Below are 20,825 nucleotides of genomic sequence, written 5' to 3'. Positions count from 1 at the left end.
AGTAATTGGCCCTATCCACCCCCAGCACAGTACTTCCAGTGACTGTTGCTGGTGTGTGTCTTATGTTTCTTTATAGAATGTGAGCCCTTTGGGGACAGGGAGCCATCTTGTTTGTTATTTCTCTTTGTAAACCGCCCTGAGCCATTTTTGGAAGGGCGGTATAGAAATCAAATTATTATTATTATTATTTTTTATTATTATTAAGTTTCCTGCCTCCTAAGGCTTCTTCACAGGCTGTAAGGGCTTGCATGAATCCTAGCCAAACTGGCAACTTCTTCTTCCTCTTCCTTCATGGAAGTTAAACTGCAGATATGCTGACATGTTGTTTCTCAAGTAATCTGAATGTTTGTGCACAATTTGTGCAATCACACCATTCAGCTTGTGCCAGAGGCTTCATTGCCACAAGCACAACATAATATGAATACTTATCTGCTCTGTATTGAACATGAAAGGACTCATGGTTTTCTTATGGTGTGCACTGAGGAGAGTGTGTAACTTGTATGTGAGCCTTCTGTCATGTGCTGCTTGGAGGATAGGAGAGCTAATATGGAGGTGGAAGATGTATTAAAGAGTTGTTTCTTTGTTATGCTAATAACATTATGCTAATAACATTATGCTAAGGGAGCCATCTTATTTGTTTTTTCTCTTTGTAAACCGCCCTGAGCCATTTTTAGAAGGGTGGTATAGAAATCGAATTATTATTATTTATTATTATTATTATTATGGTATCTTATGTATTTTGTCATGAACTGCTCAGCTGGGGGGAGTTTAACCACCTGAAATCTTGGAGACAGTTTTAACTTGGATTATAGCTAACCAAAAGAGTTTTGCCATTACAACCTTTTAGTGAGCTTGCCTAACAGTGGTTGAGGTTTTCTGGCTGTGAAATTCTCCTCTTTCCAGGTGATTGATTAAAAACATAAGAAGGCTGATGCCTGGATGAAAATAGGCCACCTAGCTGAGCCTTGTGACCAGCTAGCAGTCAGCCTGCCCTTTTGCTTATAGCCAAATTGGTAAAGTGGAGGAGGGATAAAATATCTCTTTTGGCAGCAGTTTCTTTACAGTGGAAGACAGCTGTGATCATGCACTCTGGGTGTCATCACCCAGCACTGTATGACTATTTCATCTCCCTGTGTTTTGAAGCCTATGAGACACCGAAAGAAAGCTGCAGACAAGAACCTTCCCTGCCGGCCTCTCGTTTGCGCAGTGCTGGGTAAGTGTAACTGTCAAACTTGGTCAGCTGCTTGCTCAAAGTTGGGGGATGAAGAATTGACACAGACAGGGGAGTATTTGCAAGCTAGCTCTCATTTTTGAAATATTTTAGGCAACCTTCTTCCCTTGATCGCCTCGTTTTCTTTTGACAAGGTGAAAAGCAAATCTTCATTGCTAAATGTACCTGAAATGCTGCAGTGTAGTGATACATTGATTCTAACTATTTTCAGAGGCTAGTGGGGTAGCTGATTTATCAACCTTTGTTAGTTGGTAATATGTTAGGGTGAGTGCTACACCCAAATGGCTAAAACAAACTGTTGAAGTCTTCAAATAAAAGGCAGGATGAGCTGGTGTGGACTGAATCAAATTGTACTTTTAGGTTTCTTTCAATAGCACAGTCCTTTGTGCAATGATGAAAAAGATAGACACCTGTTGGCAGAAGAGTTTGGATTACCTTGCCCGTTCTGGGATACCTAGAACTGTATCTAGAATAGGAATGGAGTATTTGCATAATGCTGATGGTCCTTATTGGTTCAGCAGTACATAAACAATTTAAACTGCTTCAGGTTTTATCAAATTTAATATGCTTTGGAAAGTGCTCTTTTGGTATAAGGCACCCCTCTGCATTATGTTTTGTTTAAAATAAATGTCCTCCACAAAAGAGCTTTCTGAAATATAGTTCCTACAGAAATTTTCCATGCATTGCTTCTTCTTGGTCTTTGTGCAGTCATACCAATGAGATCTGCATAGAGCTTCTTTTGGAACTTTGTAGAGCTCAGCCTTGAGAATTTTGCTGTGAGCCATGCCTTGATGGAGCGAGAGTTATCCACATGGATGTGGCCTGTCTTCCCCCACTCACTTGTTTGACCACTGCAGTAGTCAAGAACATAGAGAACTTGTTTTGGGTTTTGTTTTGTTTTTGTTTTGGTGTTTGCTAAAACCAAGAGAGTTTGGTCACTTTGTACAGTGTTTTTAAAAAAATGTTTTCCTTGATTCTTTCTCTTGTTTTGTGTATTTATTTATTTTGTGCTGTTTCTTTCTTACCACCATTTCCACAGCTGCCAACTATGAGTTTCTGTTGCTATGAATCACACTCTAAAATTGCAAGACTGGTTTGGGTCAGCTTTCCTATCACTGATGGTCACTATCACTGCCTTCTGTTTTGTTGAAGAGCATGAAGTTGAATTTCATGCAGGCAAGACACAGTTGTTCTACCAGACTTCATGCCACTTTGGGGAAAAGAGGTTCAGGCCTTTGATTGGTTGGCCCAAGTTACAAGCACACATGCCAAACTGCTTTGTTTGATTTTGGCACCACCTGTCATTCTTCTTGTGCATTTGGTCTCAACTGCAGCCACATCTTTGGTGACACTGGAAGATTCAGAGATGGGGTGCTCCATCTCTGCATTTACTCAGTCTGATATCATTTACTGTGGAACGAATTCAGGTTACTCCCTCATGTTGGGTCTTGGCTCCTTCCTTATTAACACTGCTTTCAAGTGTGATGCTGGTTGCTTCAACCCTAACACTTATTGAAACCTTGGTTCCTAAGAAATTTGCAGAAAAGCTCAGATAAGAATTTACAAAAAAGGCCTTGTTTACCTCTGTCTCGTCCCAATCATCATCAGTCTGCACATTCCCTCATCTTGCACACTGCTTCTTGCTCTCAACTTTCAGAGCCCTTGCCTTCTGCAGCAGCAGCAGCAGCAGCAGCAGCAGCACCCTTTTCTTTGTGTTCCATGTGCTCTGGGCCATATTGCTCTGGATTTTTTCTCTTGCTGTCAACAGATTCCACCTTCACTTGATATGTGATGGGCCCTTTCCTTCTGCTTTCACCAAACTGCCTTTTCCCATCGCATCCCACATCTCTTTATCTGCTAGTCTGGTTTTCACATAGGCTTGTGAATCTTGTCACAAAAGATCTCTTTGATAGTCAGGTTAGCACACCAACTCACCCTGTCCTGAAACTGCCACAGCTCATTCTGCAAGGGCTATGGTAGCATCTTCAGTCTTTGACAGAGATACTGCTATTCCTTAACTCTGAGCAGTCCCATGGTGCTCGGCCTTTGTGCAATAACACTTTGCTTTCAGTGTTAGTTCCTACACTGACCTGGCTTTGAGCAGAGCTATCCTGCAGTTCTTGTTCAACTGATGATGCTTCATGTGGCTATACAGAGACCATGAAGAAGAAGAGGTTGCTTACCTATAATGGATGATCTTCTTGTGGTCATAAAACCTTCTCTCGTCTCTGTAACAGTGATTCGCCCCTATTATTTGCCTTAATGTCATTCTTCTGCAGCAGTTGAATGGAACTGAGGGAGAGGACAAGAGCCATTTGGGCATGCTCTCCATGGAAGTGTGGCTTGCACCAAAGTTCTTGAGACTGAGCTCTTGACAGTTTCAAATGAGGCTTAGATGAGGCACAGATCCCATAGGTGTGACTGCACAATTGACTACTCAGAGAATGACAGAGGTAATTTTCCCCACTAGGGTCTTCTTGGGGTATTGGGAGAGTCATCGAATGCAGCTCCTGTCTGAGGTCATTTTGGGTATGCTTTGGTTTGGTGCGGTATATAAATGTATTAAAAAATAAATAAAATAAATATGCAACTTCATTTGAGTAGGGACTTGTGCTGCTATAACACTTCAGATCCCTTAACCTTGTATTAGGGATTAGGAATGGATCATCCCCTTTCCCTTTACCAAGCACTTCCAGTCATGCGTGAAAATTCTACCCACTGCAGTTAACCATTATATGCTGTTATGTCTGAACTTACGTTAGCAATGGTTAATGCTAACCAGAATGATGTTGTAATCTCGAATTGGAAACAAAAATTAAAGATGGTGATAAATCCTAGAACTAGATAGTGCTGTGATTGTCTGTATCCCCCCTTTTTTTAGATCTGATGGTGGAGTTCATCATAACACACATGATGAAAGAGTTTCCCATGGATCTTTATGTGTAAGTAACAGCTGGCTGACAGGGGCCATCAGTGTTCATCAGTACTGGCATCTTATTGCTTGTCTAGAATTACATTTTCTGGGATGAAGAGAGGGTCTGTTCAATTTAAAGGCTTTTCAGAAACTCCTAAGTTACTTGCTTTTGTTTGGTGTGCCAGGAAATTGAAACAGAAATGAGTTCCTTCCTACTCTTCCTGAGAGCTTTCCTAATTTACTTAATCAGTAGAATGAGAGCAAGAACCTTAAGCCTGAAAGTTTTTCAATACACCAAGAAAATATAAAACATAACGTAGTATGAACAACCAGAAAATCAAAGCAAGTGGGAGTGCAACACATCCCCCTGCAGAGAGAGTGAAATACTACTGATGGCCTGCAAAAGTCCAAACTGGAATTGAAGTACTAATGTCTTGATGCCCATGCCCATGAGCACAGTATTCCTGATATCTGGTTTAGAGAATGATGCAGTTAAAGTAGATTTTGTGTTGCTGTTTCCTAGAATAATTCTTGTGAAACATCCCTCCAATAGATTTGAGGCCTGTCTGGATGTTAAACCCCATCTCCATTTCTATGTATGGTGAGAGATTAGCTGCCCTAACAAGGGTAACTCGGCAGATCACATCTGACAAAACTTTCTTACATTTTTGTAAATTGTTATCTTCCTTGCTCAATCTTAGGTCAAGTCCATTTATTGTAATATTGTAACTTGCCATTATGCAAAACCCACCATGTAACTGGGAAAACATTTAATACATTGAACATTAAAAGCATTGCAAATAATTGCAAAATTAAAAAATGACGATGCCAGGGAAATAACTATTGCTTTTCTTCTTGTTGTTTGCCATGGTTGAAGTTGATATAATTTCTGTTTTGGAATTTCAGCCCCAGTGGGGATAGGTCCAATTTTAGGATAGCAGCTTGTAAATAGTGCTGCTAGCTTGTCGCCATCTTGGCCACACGCCCCAGGGAAACAGCAAAATCTCTATGATGGCCCACATGACAGGAGATGGTTAATTGTGGACTCAAGATCCCGTAGTCACAATTACTCAGTCTTCGCGGTTTCCTTATTCACGGTAATTGTGGCGAACGGAACCCCTGCGAATACTGAGGTTCTCCTGTAATCAAGGGCATTTTCTTTAGCTTTAGAACACACTAACAGTGCTAAAACAAGAAATGTTGCTGTCCTAAATGTAAGATACTTTACCAGTATTCTTTAGCAAAAGCAACACATTCCTGGAAAAAATATCCCTTCTTTGAAACTAACAGTGGATGAATATACTTGGCGCAGAGGTCTTTTGTGCATTTTACATTCAAATATAAAATTGATAAGATGTTCAGTAGATTGGAGATTGTAAAAGCAGATTCTAGTTCTTCAATTGATACACTTAATTTGGCCCTCCCAGTCTGCAAAAGAGAGAATATTAAATTGGGTTTTAGAAAAGGCTATTCTTAGCTTCACATCAGTTAGCTCCCTTACATAAGTTGATGTAGTATAGATGGTTGGAGAGAGATATTGGTTTGATTTGCTTTCTGTTTTGGCTATTTGTATCTGCTTTTCAATGTCTTGCTCAATCTTAGGGTAGACCAAAGATGAGGAGGTTGTATGCTCAGAGCTTAATACTACTCTGTAAGTAGTACAGGTGCAGGAAATAGGGGTGCGCTGAACTAGTTTGATAGCGAACTGGTCCGCTGCGAACCAGGCTGGTTCAAGCAGTTTGACTGCAAACAAGGCTGACCTCAGGAAAGGAAGCTGGTCCGAGATTGAACCGATTTGAACCCGGTTCGAAGTGAACAGTTTCTGTTGGTGCGTGCAAGCATACCAACACAGCACACTCCCTTGTTGCGGTGGCAGCGGGAGGGAGGGGAAGGCTCATCTGCTCAGTCAGATTTTCTGCTGCCCCCAATAGATCTGAGCTAAATGAGAAAGTGCTTACTGGCAGTCCCGTTGCCTTGGGGTTTTGTGGGTGATAGCCTACCACCCACCCCACTTTTGTGCCCCTAGGTGCTCCACAATAGGGGATAATGAGCTGGTTCGAGTCCCATTATACCCTATGAGAAAAATAATTAAAAATATTTCAAATATTCATTAAAAATTGTAGGAGTAACTGATTGCTTTTGGGTTTGGGTGGTAGTTGGCACCCAAGGGTGCTCCACAATAGGGAATAATGGGCTGGTTCAAGTCCCATTATACCCTATGAGAAAAAAATAAAAATAAAATTCAAAAATTCATAAAAAATTGTACGAGTGTCTGATTGCTTTGAGGGTTGGGTGGTAGGTACCCATGGGTGTCAGCTACCACCCTACCCACTTCTGGAGGTTCGAACCAATTCAAAATGGTTCAAATTCAAACCGAACCAGGCGGGTTTCGAGCAAAACCAAAACCGAACCTCCCCCTCCCGGTTTGAATTCGAACCGAACCGGGCAAACTGGTTTTGTGCACATCTCTAAATTATATACCATTTATTATTGTCCTGGTCTGTTTGCTAGGGTTGGCCTGCTCAGCAGTATTGACACAAATAATCAAAGCATATTGTCACAAGTAATCAAAAAGTATACAGTGGTCAGTTCCAATGTCATATTTTTCTTTCATGTGTATTTTCCTGTTAAAAGAAAAATCGAGCATAGAACACTCTGGAGAATTTGACATCATCCTGCTTCAGGGTGCTATAGTTAATCCTTGAGAACTTCTTTGGAAAAGCAGTTTAAAGGTTTAACTTCCATGGAAGGATATCAAGTATAATTATTCATATCAAACATGATACTTTGTGCTGGTGGAGGCTATATTCTTGGCAGAGGAATGGTCTGAATCCCAAACCAGAAATGAATTCAGAAGATTTCCACAACATGTTACATTTTGCTTTGTGCTGCAGTCCAGTTTATCCATTCTAGATCTCTCCCAGCTGTAAAACGCAGCCGAACCGCCTCATCCAAACTGCTAGCAAAGCATCTGTCTCGCTGCATTCAGATTTCAGAAACTTCCTGGCTTCATCCTCTCCGTTTTCTCACTTTCTTTAGTTATACTTCTGCACTTGCATATGTATCAACAAGTCTGCTGATATCCTGAGCATTCCATACTGCTAATTTGTCACCATATTAAAAATAATTTGGGCTTGCTTTTGAAATATGCAGCAATTCCAAGGGCCGTATGAGTCTGTCAGCACTACTGGTAAATCTCTAAATGGAGCCTCCTGGTGTTTCCCTTTTGTGGAGATGGATGTTGAAAGTGTCATCCTTTCCCATAGCATATATTACAATTCTGTGTTGCTGATTACACTAGGTTTTTCTTTGTCTCTTCCACCAGGCGCTGCATTCAGATAGTACACAAGCTGCTTTGCTACCAGAAGAAATGCAGAGTGAGGCTTCATTACACTTGGAGGGAGCTCTGGTCAGGTAAATTCTGCATCTTGCTCCCTCTTCCAAGATTAGTTTATCCTTCTTGTCTCTGTCTTCTCAAAGAGGGTGCTAACAGTTTTAGAAATAGTTCTATTAAAATTGCTTAAGCACATTACACATCAATACTGCCCTTCAATATCTTGTGATGGACTATTTCATTAGAAGTATAAATGTGGCAAGGAAGGACAGTGGCAACGAGTAAAATTTAGTGGATTTTTGTTTTGATTTTTATTGTTGAGCTTGCTTCATGCAAGAGGAGAATTTTCCTGACAGGGTCTGCTTTCAGAGTTGAACTAGATGTGAGCCTCCATATGGGACTGTTGCTGGAAAAGGGGTTGCCATTTTAACTGTTGTGTTCTCCCCTCACCCCCAGTAAATTTTAGGTGGATTTGAACATGCACCATCATGTTCTGCTTTCCCCCGCTCTCTCTCTGTATTGTTGTCTGCTGCTGTCAGGATGGACAAATGTAAGGGAAACAGCTAAGGGCAATCATTCCAAAAAGTTAGAAAAAGAGTAGGGAGAGCTCTACACCAGGCTGCTTTGAGCACTGTCTCTAGTTCTGCCCTGGATTATTTAAAATGAGTCTGGACATAGCAGTTTTTAATAGGTGCTGAGCTTGTCTCTGGAGATTGAAACTGATTTAGCTGATGAGATTTATCTAGTCTCTGATTCTGTGCTGCTGTTCTGCACTTGGAAGTGGGAGAGACAGTGAAGTTTGAGTACAGCTAACCACTCCTCCTCCATAAAAACTCCCCCTCTATAAAGGGGATAAGCAATAAGGTGGCCAAGTCTGCAGATCACACCAAACTATTTAAGGTGATGGAAACCAACATGGATTGTGAACAGGCAAATCTATAATACTTGGGGCTTTTTACCTTTAGAAAAAGACTTGAAAAAGTCCAGACTCATTTTAAATAATCCAGGGCAGAACTAGAGACAGTTCTCAAAGCAGCCTGGTGTAGAGCTCTCCCTACTCTTTTTCTAACTTTTTGGAACGATTGCCCTTAGCTGTTTCCCTTACATTTGTCCATCCTGACAGCAGCAGACAATGATACAGAGAGAGTGTGGGGGAAAGCAGAACATGATGGTGCATGTTCAAATCCACCTAAAATTTACTGGGGGATTGGGGAGAACACTGGAAGGCTGGAAGTATCTAACAGGGTAAAGCCCACTTATGAAATGTACCATGGCAGGCTATCCATGTGTGTGGCTGTGTTGGATCATTCTGAGGTAGTGGTTAAAAATCTGAGTTGTGAGCTATGAAGTCCATGGTTCAAATCTTGCCTCAGCCATAAACTCTTTAGGTAGTCTTAGGCAAGCCACTATCTGTTTCAACCTCCCTTCCCCATATGGGATTAATAATACTGTTATAGATAATTATCTGTAACAATTTGTCTTTAGTATATCCTTCCCAGATTTATAAGGTGGAGACATTTGCATGTAGGTGCCTGGTTCAGTTCTTTGTGGTGCTGCTGCTGTTTTACTGGATTTATTGATTTTACTGACTGCTGTTTTATTAGAGGTCTTTGGTGCTTGTTATCTATTTTATTTGTGTGAGTCAGTCTTAAATATCTTTTTGTTAAGTTTTTATCTGATATTATAATTTTTATTGTTCTGATTTCGAGCCACTTTGGAGACTTCTTTAGTTGAGGTGGACACAGACACACACACAGAATGAATAAATAAATGTTACCATAGAAACAATTTTGACTAGCCGAGATAGGGGTTCAGATTTTCTGTGAGATGGCCTCAACATCAGTAGAATTTCCAATCTATTCTGAAAGTCCAGCTCCAGGAATGCATGCATTTTGTATGCATTAATACGAGGTGTGTTTGGTTTGGCAAAGTAGAAAGAGATAACATGAAAACAAGAAAGATATGGAAGGTGACAGTACAATTAACAATTGCTACAATATTTATACAACGCTTTTCAAAACAAGTTCCCAAAGTGGTTTATATAGATAGAAATAAGTAAATAAATAAATAAAATGGCTCCCTGTCCCCAAAGGGCTCACAATCTTAAAAAGAAACATGATACATTAGCAACAGCCACTGGAGGGGTGCTGTGCTGGGGATGGATAGGGCCAGTTGCTCTTCCCCTGATAAATAAAGAGAATCGCCACTTTTAAAAGGTGCCTCTTCGCTCAGTTAAACTAGTTTATGCCATGAGGCCACCCTGAATGCTGAATTTAATTCAGGGCATCCTACATCACAAAATGGTATTGACAAGCTAGCACTTAAAATAGACTTATTTCCTTAACAAAAGTCCCAGATGCCAGATTTTTGTGTGTGAGCAGGTTATGAAGGTGCTAGCACAGTTACTTGCTACATACAGCATTCAAGTGGCAGATCACAATGTGTCTGCTTTTTCCAGCTACATGCCAAGTTCACAGCATGGGCTACTTCTGCCTGTGGCATTGTATGGCTAGGCACATCTTTGCTGTTGCTTGAAAGAGATTGATCCTTTGGCACAATCTCTTTGCTTTCTTGGCTGATTGACAGTAAGCCTGCCCGTGCAAGCAGTGTCGCTTGATAATTGCTTGCCGTGTCCATGGATTCTGGCGTAGACTGTGCCTCGGGGAGGTTTGATGCATTCGTTTGTAAGAAAGAGCAGCTATTTCTAGGACACTCTGTATACATGAACTTCTCTCTGGAGAATGATGCTAATGCTTTACTGTCAGTCCCTATTTGTAAATAATCATCTTTCTCAGCAAGTGTGTTTTGATATCTCTTATGTAGCAATTTGATTGGTATTCAGTGTGGCTAGTTCTGGCAACCTGGATAACAAACAAACCTCTGCTACTCCCTTAGGAAATTGATTTTTTGTTGAGTCTTCCTATTTTCTGCCTTTGAGGAGTTAGGATATCGTGGTGCTATGGCATGTGTAATGTGCAGGGGATGGAATGCTAGCCTTGGAAAAGTAGAGAAATATAATTCCATCACTCTTGATGGCTTAGGTCAGTTTCCTTATCTGGGAAAAGTGTCTACCCAGAAAGGGCTTGGTCAGCCAACTGAGCAGATAGCATGAACTCTGGGAATGGTTCATCCTGGCTGCCTGTCACTATTAAGATATATCGAATCACACATTTGGTAGTTGATTCACTCAATTTGGTGTCTTGCATGAGTGTGGATGGTGGCGGGGGCAGGGTGATTTGTAAGTGAAGGAGCCAGTGTTGACTGGCTCTTTCACTTGCCCGTTGGTCATGAATAGATCACTGTTGGTTAAAGTTAGACTTGAGGCTTATCCAGAACACTTCTCCAGGAGTGGGGAACTTATTAGGATGGTCAACCCCCAGAGGCTTATGGTTCCTGATATCACTTGGACAAAATCTTGCTGAGATGGCTGGTGGTCCTGCTAATGCCCTGGTCTCTCTATGGAATGGGTATATTACTTGGGTATTTGATACAATAACCCTAGACATCCCTCCTAACTTGTGCTATACTGATGAGCTGTGGGCAATAAAGTAAATGAGCAAATGGCTGGTACACAAATGGTAGAAGACTCATTGTGAATCCAAGTGAACACAGGCAACCGGGTTCATGTTGGGGTCTACTATGATGGTGATGGTGGCAAAAACAAACAAAACACTTAATTCTCCACTACCATTATATCTGTACAATATTGGCCAGAGAAGGTCCTACTAGTAGTTCAGGGCAGTGTTCCCTCTAAGACATGCATACTTGTGTGTGATCACAAGCTCTTTATATCTGCTCAGTTAATTTAAGATCCCACTCAGGTTGAATCAGAGAAGCCCTACTCTGAATGCATTTGTGCACACACTGCCTTGATACTGCCGCCCAGAACAAAACTCATTCCACACACAGATGAGAAGAATTAGAGAGAATACTGGTTCAGGTACTTTTGCATGTAGTCCCTGAGGAACAGCTTGAACTTTCAGCATCTTGCTATAACCAATTTGCATTGCATGTTGCAGGTAAAATCATTCACATTCTTTCTGACTAGGGCATCATTCTTATGTCAGTCTCAAGTGATTGAGACCAATGTTTCGCCTGGTCCTGTTGTTATGGATAAATTTTAGTTCTGTCTGAGGACACAAACAAGCTATGTGGGAGCCACCTACACTCTCCGCTCTTGCTCCTTGTGTCTATTAAGTTGTCTGGAAGTATACTGGGTACCTTGGTTTTATAGGTGCTTAATGTACCTCTGAGTCAGGACATCTCTCCCACCCACCTTTCCTTAGGGGAAGCAGTGGAAAGTCCAGTTTTGATAATACCTACCCTGGATCCAGTCATCTTAAACAACTGATGGCCAATTTCCAGCTTACCTTTATTGGGCAAGTGTTGGAACATGAAGTATCATCTCAATTCCAGGTGGTTCTGAATGATACTGTTTGTTGGGATCCCTTCCAGACTGGCTTTGAATCTGGTTTATGGACAGAAACGGCTTTTGTTGCCTTACTGAATGGCATTTGTTAGGAGATAGATGTGAGGAGTGCAACCTTGTTGATTCTCCTGACCCTCTCAGCTGCTTTTCATACAATTGACTATGGTATTCTTTTGGTTTCTGTGATCCTACCTGAAGGATTGTACCTCAAGGTGGTTCTGGGGCACTGTTGTTCTACCACAGGGCCACTAGCTTATGCATTTTCTAAGGGTTCTGTTTTGCCCCCTCCCATGTTTTAATAGCTACATGAAACTCCTGGGATTGATCATCTGGAGGTTTGGCCTGAGGTGACATCAATATGCAGATGATACCCAGCTCTATCTCTCATTTCCATCAATTGTTACCAAGGAGGCAGTGGAAACCTGGAACTGGTGTCTGGATGGGGCAAACAAGCTGAAACTTAATCCAGACAAGATGGAAGTGCTCTGGATTGGGAAATGCACTGATCGGAGTGCTAGTGTGCAAACCTGTTATATGTTATCCTTCAAGAACCAAGAGGCAATTATTAGACCTATTCTAAAGAAGCCTGCATTAGATCCCTCAGAGTTGAGCAACTATAGGCCTGTCTCCAACTTTCCATGGCTGGGAAAGATAATTGAGAAGGTGGTAGCCTCTCAGCTCCAGACGGTCTTGGAGGAAACTGATTATCTAGACCTATTTGAAACTGGTTTTTGGGTGGTCTATAGGGTGGAGACTGCCTTGGCCGGCCTGATGGGTGATTTTCAATTGGGAATTGACAGAGGAAGTGTGACTCTGTTGGTCCTTTTGGAGTTCTTGGTGGCTTTTGATACTATTGACCATAGTATCCTTCTGGAACGTCTGAGAGAGTTGGGGGTGGGAGGCACTGCTTTACAGTGGTTCCGTTCCTGCCTCTTGGACAGATTCCAGATGGTGTCAATTGGAGACTGTTGCTCTTCGAAATCTGAGCTTATTTGTGGCATCCCTCAGGGCTCCATATTGTCTCCAATGGTCTTTAACATCTACATGAAACCGCTGGGAGAGATAATCAGGGGATTTGGTGCTGGGTGTTATCAGTATGCTGATGACACCCAGATCTAGTTCTCCATGTCAACATCATCAGGAGGTGGCATAACCTCCCTAATTGCCTGCCTGAAAGTAGTAATGGGCTGGATGAGGCAGAATAAATTGAGAATGAATCCAGATAAGATGGGGGTACTCATTGTGTGGGGGTCAGAACTCCAGAGACTATTTTGATCTGACTGTCCTAGATGGGGTCACACTTCCCCAAAAGAACAGGTACGCAGTCCAGGAGTGCTTCTGTATCCACACCTCTCCCTGCTATCCCAGGTTGAGGCAGTGGCCAGAGTGGCTTTCTATCAGCTTCGGCTGATACGCCAGCTGTGCCCGTTTCTTGAGATGAACAACCTCAAAACAGTGGTACATATATTGGTAACCTCCAGACTTGACTTCTGCAATGCGCTCTATGTGGGGCTGCCTTTGTATGTAGTCTGGAAACTCCAGTTGGTACAGAATGCAGCAGCCAGGTTGGTCTCTGGGTCGTCTTGGAGAGACCATGTTACTCCTTTGTTGATAGAACTACACAGGCTGCCAATAGGTTTCCGGGCAAAGTACAAAGTGCTGCTTATAACTTTAAAAGACCTAAATGGCTTGGGCCCTGGGTATTTAAGAGAACGTCTTCTTCATTATGACCCCCACTGCCCATTGAGGTCGTCTGGAGAGGTCCATCTCCAGTTGGAGGCCACACGGGGACAGGCCTTCTCTGTTGCTGCCCCAAGATTGTGGAATGTATATGATACTCCCCATCTCTGACAATTTTTGAAAGCTCTTGAAAACCCACCTCTTCAGCCAAGCTTTTTCAGCTTTCTAAATTTTAAAGTTTTAATCTGTTTTTAGTTTTTAGATTGCCTAAATTGTTTAAAGATTTTTGTATATGTTTTAACTTGTTTTATATTGTTGTTAACTGCCTAAAGATGAAAGTTTGGGGTGGTGTACAAATTTGACAAATAAATAAATAAGAACCAAGTCTGCAGTCTAGAGTTGTCATTATCTCTGGATGTCTGGGTGACATGAGTTGGTAGGAGTGCTGGTGTGCCAGCTGCAGCCCTACCTATAGAAGGCAAATCTGACCTTGGTTATATCCAGACTGGAATGTTGTAATGTGTTTTATGTAGAGATGCCTTTGAAGACAAAACGTAGTCGTCGTGGGAGCCTGGTGGTACAATCGTGACACTAGTTCTGTACCAGTTTGTTATTGGCCCAGTTCAAAGTGCTGTTGTTGACATCAAGCCCTTTCACAGTTTGGGCCTGGGACTACCTTAAAACTTCTTTTGTCCATAAGAGCTTACTCCAGTTTAATGATCAACCTGTTGAGTCCTGCTCTTTGGTCGGGAACAGGACTTGCACTGTGGTGGCACCACAACTTTTCTCTTTCTCCTTCTAGGGACACTCGCCAGTTCCCCACTATTGCTGCTTTTAAACATGAGGCCAGAACTTATTTCTTGTGAAAAACTTTCAGTTAAAGATTTTACTCTATCTTTTCTGCCTGCCACTTTGTTTTTATTAAATTCTTGTGTTGAATTTTTGTTTTACTTCTTAAAATCATTATTGCTAGCTGTCTTATGAGGTTTTTAACCTGAATGGCAGGATATAATTTTTTTTAAAATTAAAAAATAATAGATTCTGGCACCATAGCTATAGAGGTAGTATGGAAATGGTGGAGTAGTGGACAGGTGTAATTAGGAGGCGTAAGTTCTATCCTTTCTCCTCCTATTCTCTTCCTCTTACAGGAATAGTCTCCACTTCCTTCTATACTTATTTATTTCATTTTATGTTGCCCAATCCAAATGGCTCAAGGTAGTTCACAACCAAAATTAAAAACAGTTTTGACATTAATCACTTTAAAACCATGGTTTAAAACCATGTTTAAATCAGGCTTTTTAAAAGTGTCTTTACGGCTCTCTTAAATGCTTCTAAGGATGACAAACCTTGTTATTATCCTGCTGCTACTGAAGATGGTAGAGTTAGATCCACCACCAAAAGATTTGCTCTGATGATGGGCTCACTGACTCCCTGGTCAAGCACTCTTGAGTGAGAAAGATCTTTCTTGTTGGTAGCTGTTTGAAGTTCATTTCTATTCTACTTTTGAGGACAACAGTTGGTTTGCATTTATTTTATAACTGCACTTGGTATGTATACGTGTGTGTATATATAATGGTCAAAATTGCACCCCAGTCTCCCCTTCCAGACTTCATCACTCTAGATCAGGGGTCTCCAACCTGCAGCCTTCCAGATGTTGCTGAACTACAATTTCCATCACCCCCAGCTACAACTTATTGTGGCTAGGATGATGGGAATTGTAGTTCAGTAACATCTGGAGAGCCGCAGGTTGGGGACCCCTGCTCTAGATTAAGTGTCCAGTTCCTTTATTCTTTGTCACATCTGTCTTCCTTCCTAGTTAAGCCATTTGCCATCTTTATTGCTGTATTCTGAGACCTCTCCAATTTGTCTAAAATATGTTCCTTGATCAGATTATGAGGCAGGTTATGTAGGGAAATTCTTTCTTGAGAAGTCTAGCAGTAGACACTGCTAAATAAATACTTCCTCATAATGAATTAATTGTATAATTAACCTTTTTCACATTTCTAGAATTGTATTGTTCTAGATTGCTTCTCATCATATTGTCCCTTGGGTGATCTTGTTCCATCGTATAGTTGCCTTACCCAAGTCAACGAGCTCGGAAAGTTAATGTATCTGACAGATCCAAATGGTAACATTCAGGCTTATTTAATCAGTGCAAGTTGCAGGATCATGTGCTCATGCCTTTTGGCCCTTCTCTTTTCCAGAGCAAATTCTACCCACCCACCTTGATTAATTGTGGCCAACATAAATGAGTTACCTCCAGTGACTGTTGCTGGTGTCTGTCTTATGTTTCTTTTTAGATTGTGAGCCCTTTGGGGACAGGGATCCATCTTATTTATTTATTATTTCTCTGTGTAACCCACCCTGAACCATTTTTGGAAGGGCGGTATAGATATAAAATAATATAAAATAAAATAAAATAATTCTTAATTGGAATGTGAAACCAGATTCAAACCTTGGCTTTAAAATCTTGGTTAACCTTAACTTGATTGATGTTGCAGTCACTAATAGACACATCTAAATATCTGTTCTGGAGATTTGCTTGCTTACACCAACGTAATCCTTCTAGCCGGAGTAACTGTGCTTCTGCCCATGGCTCCAGCCATAGCTCATGCCATCAACTCTAGCAACTGAACTCAGGGCCAGAGAAGACACATTACAAGTTTGGATTCAGATCTTGTGGCCTTGGCTCCTTACCTCTGCAGCAGTGTCCTGCGTTTATTTTACTTTAAACACTTCTCCCTCAGTTTTTAAAGGTGGAAAATGCCCTTTGCTATAGCAGAGGTTTGCTGTGTGTTTAAATAATCTGGGAAGTCCCTCAACTTTCTCTTCTAAAACTTGCACAGTCATTTTTTTATTTATTTGATTTCTATACCACCCTTCCAAAACTGGCTCAGGGCGGTTAGGGTTACTGTGGTGTGCCTGCCTTCTCTCAGTTGAAACTCTTTCACCAGACAGGAGGAAGAATACATCTGGGGAGGCTGCTTCATTCACTCAGTCAATGAGTGCTGCCTGGGGCAAGGAACTGACATGAATCTGCTCTTTTGAAGAGCAGAGTTGGTAGAACATGCTCCAGAGACCAGCTGTCTGCTCTGCAGTTGCTTCTTTTCCTGCCTCAAGAAGTAGGGCATCTGGAGGAGTACAAGCCCTAGAGCTGGACCTACCCTTCATTTTGCAGGAAGCAAGCAAGCAAATGGTTTTTCTCCAGGGTACCATGAGGGAATTGGGAAAGCTGCATTTTGAAATTTTAGAGGAACTGGGCACGGCACCTAATACATACTTAGAAAGTGTTTGCCTGCCTTATCCCTAAGGCTCAATACAGGAATAATAATGTTCAGTGTGTGTTGTACAACTATAGCAGGGTGTTATATGTCTTTCTACCTAGCCTGCTTTTTGCAAACCATGTATATAAATTCTGAAGTTCTGGCATAGTAATACGGGAGACAAGCAGAAAGTCTGTTGGGGATGACGCTCTCCATTTTGAGTTACGTTGTGCTAGCACTCGAACCTCTTGAGCCTCTGACACAAAATTTTGGTATGCAGCGTGACCTGTATGGAAATCCTGCTTCCTCTCTTTCTCTGTGACTGGCCTCCCTACTGCTTTACACACTGCTCAAATACCAAGGTGATAAATAGAGCTAATTCCTAGTAGGAAATTAATGTTATGTTGAATTAATTTCATTTAAAGGTAAATCTTGTAGCAAGGAGGTCAGTATGATTACTTTTCCAAGGGGTCTAGAGAAAGTAACAGACTCCCAGCAGCTTTTCCCTGAGTGCTGGACTGTTGATAGGCAGCTCAGGCTTGTGAGCAGGGATTTTCCTTTGTTACAGCGCCTGCTGAGCATTGGAAATGCCAGTTCGCAGATTGACTCGGAGCAGTGTGAGTTGAAGAACCCTACCAATTTGTAGCAATCTCCGTTTTGAAAAAAATATCTTAAGAGGACAGCTTAAATGCAGGTTATCCTACATTTCATTCTTTGGGTGCTGTTATCCCAGAGAGAGGAAATTGAGCAAGAGCTGTAATCTGGGCAGTTAGATGAAGCACCAGTGCTGTCAGTTGTGGACACAGCCACCTCCTGTAACTTCTGTGCTGAGCAGTGTTATTCTTGTTTCTCAAAGTTTTAGGGTACGGGTGGATGCTTTTAGATCCTTTGTAGTAAGAGTTTGAAAGGCATTAGTAAGACGAGGAGCCATTTTGGACTGGACAAAGCACAGAACAAATGCTTGAGCTATGTGTGTGGAGTTAGGCCATCTGCTTTTGTTGTTTGTGTGCTGTGTACTTGACAGTTGGGGTTGCCTTTCTGAGACCTGGAATCATGCACTGTCAGTACCCTGCTGACTGTACGAGGATGAGATGAAATTTTATGGCAAACAGATATCTGTTGGAGACAGTCCAGAATGACTAGTGAAATTTTGTCTGTGGAGATAGGTAAGTCTCTGTTTTTCTGTGGGGTTCTTTATAGGTTTGGCAACTGGTTAGTTTTAAACATGGCTAATCATCTGTATGTATTGTTTACTAGGCAGTATCTTGAATGTACCCTCAGTGCTTGTCATCTGGCATACATTTAAATGACGTATAGAAGTGTGCAGTGGCCTTTTTTATTTTGTTTGTTGAAGGATGTCAACTTTTCTTAGATTTGTTTACCTCTCGTGTGTGCTGGAATTGTTGACAAATCACCATGAATTATATAGTCCATGGAAATAGTTTGGAGGTAGACATGCCCCCACGTGCCCTGTAGCTTTTCTTGGAGATGTCATGATATGTATAATTGGACTTTCAGAACAGGTCCAGTCAAAGTAAGCTGTGAGGACAATGGTTTCAAATTTACTCAAAAGGGTAGAAGAGGGAGATGTGTTACCAGCTCTTTTAGTGCTTAGGAAATCGCTTGCAGATACCGGATTGAAATGATTTAGGCAGGTCTACTAGTTATGGACTTGGTCACAAGGTAGTCTCATTCCATTCAGGTCTGCCATCTGTGTGAGGAATTTGATCTGCTTGTGGCTCCCCTTCACCTTTCTTTTAGTCCTTGCTGCTGCTTGCTTTTAGAAACAGGCTGGGTGGCGCAAGTAATTGTGGAGAAACATGAACTGGAAACCCAGGGACAAGCAGACATCCATTTCTGGGAGCCTCATTTCTACTAGCTGCTGGAGGTCATGATTTTATTGCTTCATGTTCTGGTTGTGGTTTTCCCAAGGCAATCTGACTGTACATGGTTAGAATTGCATTATGTGGACCTGGGTCTGATCCAGCAAGGCAGTTCTGATGTTCTTAACCCTATGCTGGGTAAAGAACTGTTAGCAGAAACAGCCCACCTCTTTTCATGTACTTGGTTCCTCTTGATAGCTCTAACAGAAGTAGGGGCACTTTAAAATGAAGCTGACTTTCAGGCTGATAATGAAGACCCTCCAGATTCTCCATTAAAGGCATGCTGAGCAATTCGTCGTGCAGATGTGCAACTAAATTGATGTTTAACCTTATGTTGGCAAGTGCTGCCTAGCCACAGGCACATTCCAGTTTCCACAGAGTTTTGAATGGAGTATTCCAAGCACTTGAGCTAGAGATCAGTCTATGGAGTTTCTTAAAGCTAAGTCAACAAGTATAGCATATTAATAGCTATAATGTGAGCAGTGCCCAGTAAACTGCCATCCTAGAGACTCGGGGCAGCTGTCTTAGTCCCAAGTGGTGATTGCCTTGGATGGTGACATACACCATGGAGGCTTAGTTACCTTGGAAACATGTTTTAACTGAATCTCAGCTCTGTGAAGAACCCATTTGATGCTGCTGCTTTACTCTGAAGGCTGATGTCTCTAAGCACAATATGGGCAGAAGTCTTTTTTGAGCTGAATCGCTGTGGCATTAAGGGCCTATCCAGAATCCTAATTCAGAGCACTAGTGAATGAAGCTGTGCCACTGATGAAAGGACACAGCTCACTGAGAGATATATGAATAGCATGACAGCCATGTATGTATATGAATGTAGTGGTGAGTACACTGGTACTCTAAATCTGAAATTGAAATTTCATCCTTTAAATGTGAGGGTGAAATTGGTATGTGTGGTGGTTTCTTGGCTTTTGCAAAGAGATGTCTGTGGTTGATGTCGTTAGTTCATGCACTAGCCTGAGATGGGAGTCGCTTCTCTGTCGTATCTGTCATTTAGCTATATGATTACCTGATCTACACTGTCACTAGTAAAATAATTTCAGAGCTTCGCTGGGAAATTAGGTACCTCCTCTCCTTCCACTGTCTTTTCAAATCACGTTTTGTTGCCTTTGGCTTCCGGCTGTCCTGCCAGCTCTTTGACCTCGGGGAGCACTGCCAACAACCCACATAGCTTTTCCCTGCTCCTCTGTAATGCCAGGTCGGTCCAAAATAAATCTGAACTCATCCATGATTTGATCATGGATGAAGGGGCCAACCTGGTATGTATTACCGAGACTTGGTTGGGGGAGGCTAGTGGTCCAGTAGGGTCCTAGCTTCCTCCTCCAGGATATTCTGTAGAGGACCAGGTGAGGGGACATGGGCGGGGAGGTGGGGTGGCTGTGGTCTCTAAGGATAACATCTCCCTTACCAGGGTCCCTGTCAGGGTTTCGGACCATATTGAATGTATGTACTTGAGTTTGGGGACCAGGGGTAGATTGGGACTTCTGTTGGTGTACCGATCACCCCGCTGCCCAGCGGAATTCCTTACTGAGCTCACGGACTTGGTTGCGGAACTCGCGTTGGAGTCTCCCAGAATCTTGGTGCTGGGAGACTTCAATGTTCAATGCGGGACCAATCTGTCCAGGGCACCTCAGGAGTTCATAGCGGCCATGACAACTATGGGCCTATCCCAAGTGGTCTCTGGACCGACGCATATTGCAGGTCACACGCTTGATTTGGTGTTTTACTCTGATCAGGGTGGTGTTCCGTGGGTGGGGACTCCTGTGATTTCCCCATTGTCATGGACGGATCACAATCTGGTTCAAGTTGGACTTACAACCACTTCCCACCTCTGCAGGGGCGAGGGGCCCATTAAAATGGTCTGCCCGAAGAGGTTATTGGATCCATTAAGAATCCAAGAAGCCTTGGAGGGATTTAATGTTGGCTTTGCTGGTGATCCTGTTGATGCCCTGGTTGAGAATTGCAACAACTTGCTCACCAGGGCGGTAGACACGATTGCTCCCAAGCATCCCCTCCAACCTGCTTCAAAATTTGCCCCTTGGTATACAGAAAATCTATGGGGGCTGAAGCGGCAAG

The 20,825-nt window shown here is 42.2% G+C and overlaps 1 protein-coding gene across 4 annotated transcripts in view; it reads left to right on the top strand.

The window, feature by feature from the left end:
* The window catches only part of ARMH3 (armadillo like helical domain containing 3), a 237,969-nt gene that overhangs the window by 74,696 nt on the left and 142,448 nt on the right, over positions 1–20,825 (top strand). For all 4 annotated transcript variants that reach the window (XM_053305039.1, XM_053305040.1, XM_053305041.1 and 1 more), the window contains exons 18-20: positions 1,144–1,213; positions 4,113–4,173; positions 7,471–7,559. In XM_053305039.1, coding sequence (XP_053161014.1) covers positions 1,144–1,213; positions 4,113–4,173; positions 7,471–7,559 — 220 coding nt within the window. The remainder of the gene's footprint in view (positions 1–1,143; positions 1,214–4,112; positions 4,174–7,470; positions 7,560–20,825) is intronic.

This window comes from Hemicordylus capensis, chromosome 3 (assembly GCF_027244095.1).
Source record: "Hemicordylus capensis ecotype Gifberg chromosome 3, rHemCap1.1.pri, whole genome shotgun sequence".
In the NCBI taxonomy this organism is placed as follows: Eukaryota; Metazoa; Chordata; class Lepidosauria; order Squamata; family Cordylidae; genus Hemicordylus; species Hemicordylus capensis.
The sequence above is the reverse complement of the archived record's forward strand: the minus strand, read 5'-3'. Positions and strand labels throughout refer to the sequence as shown.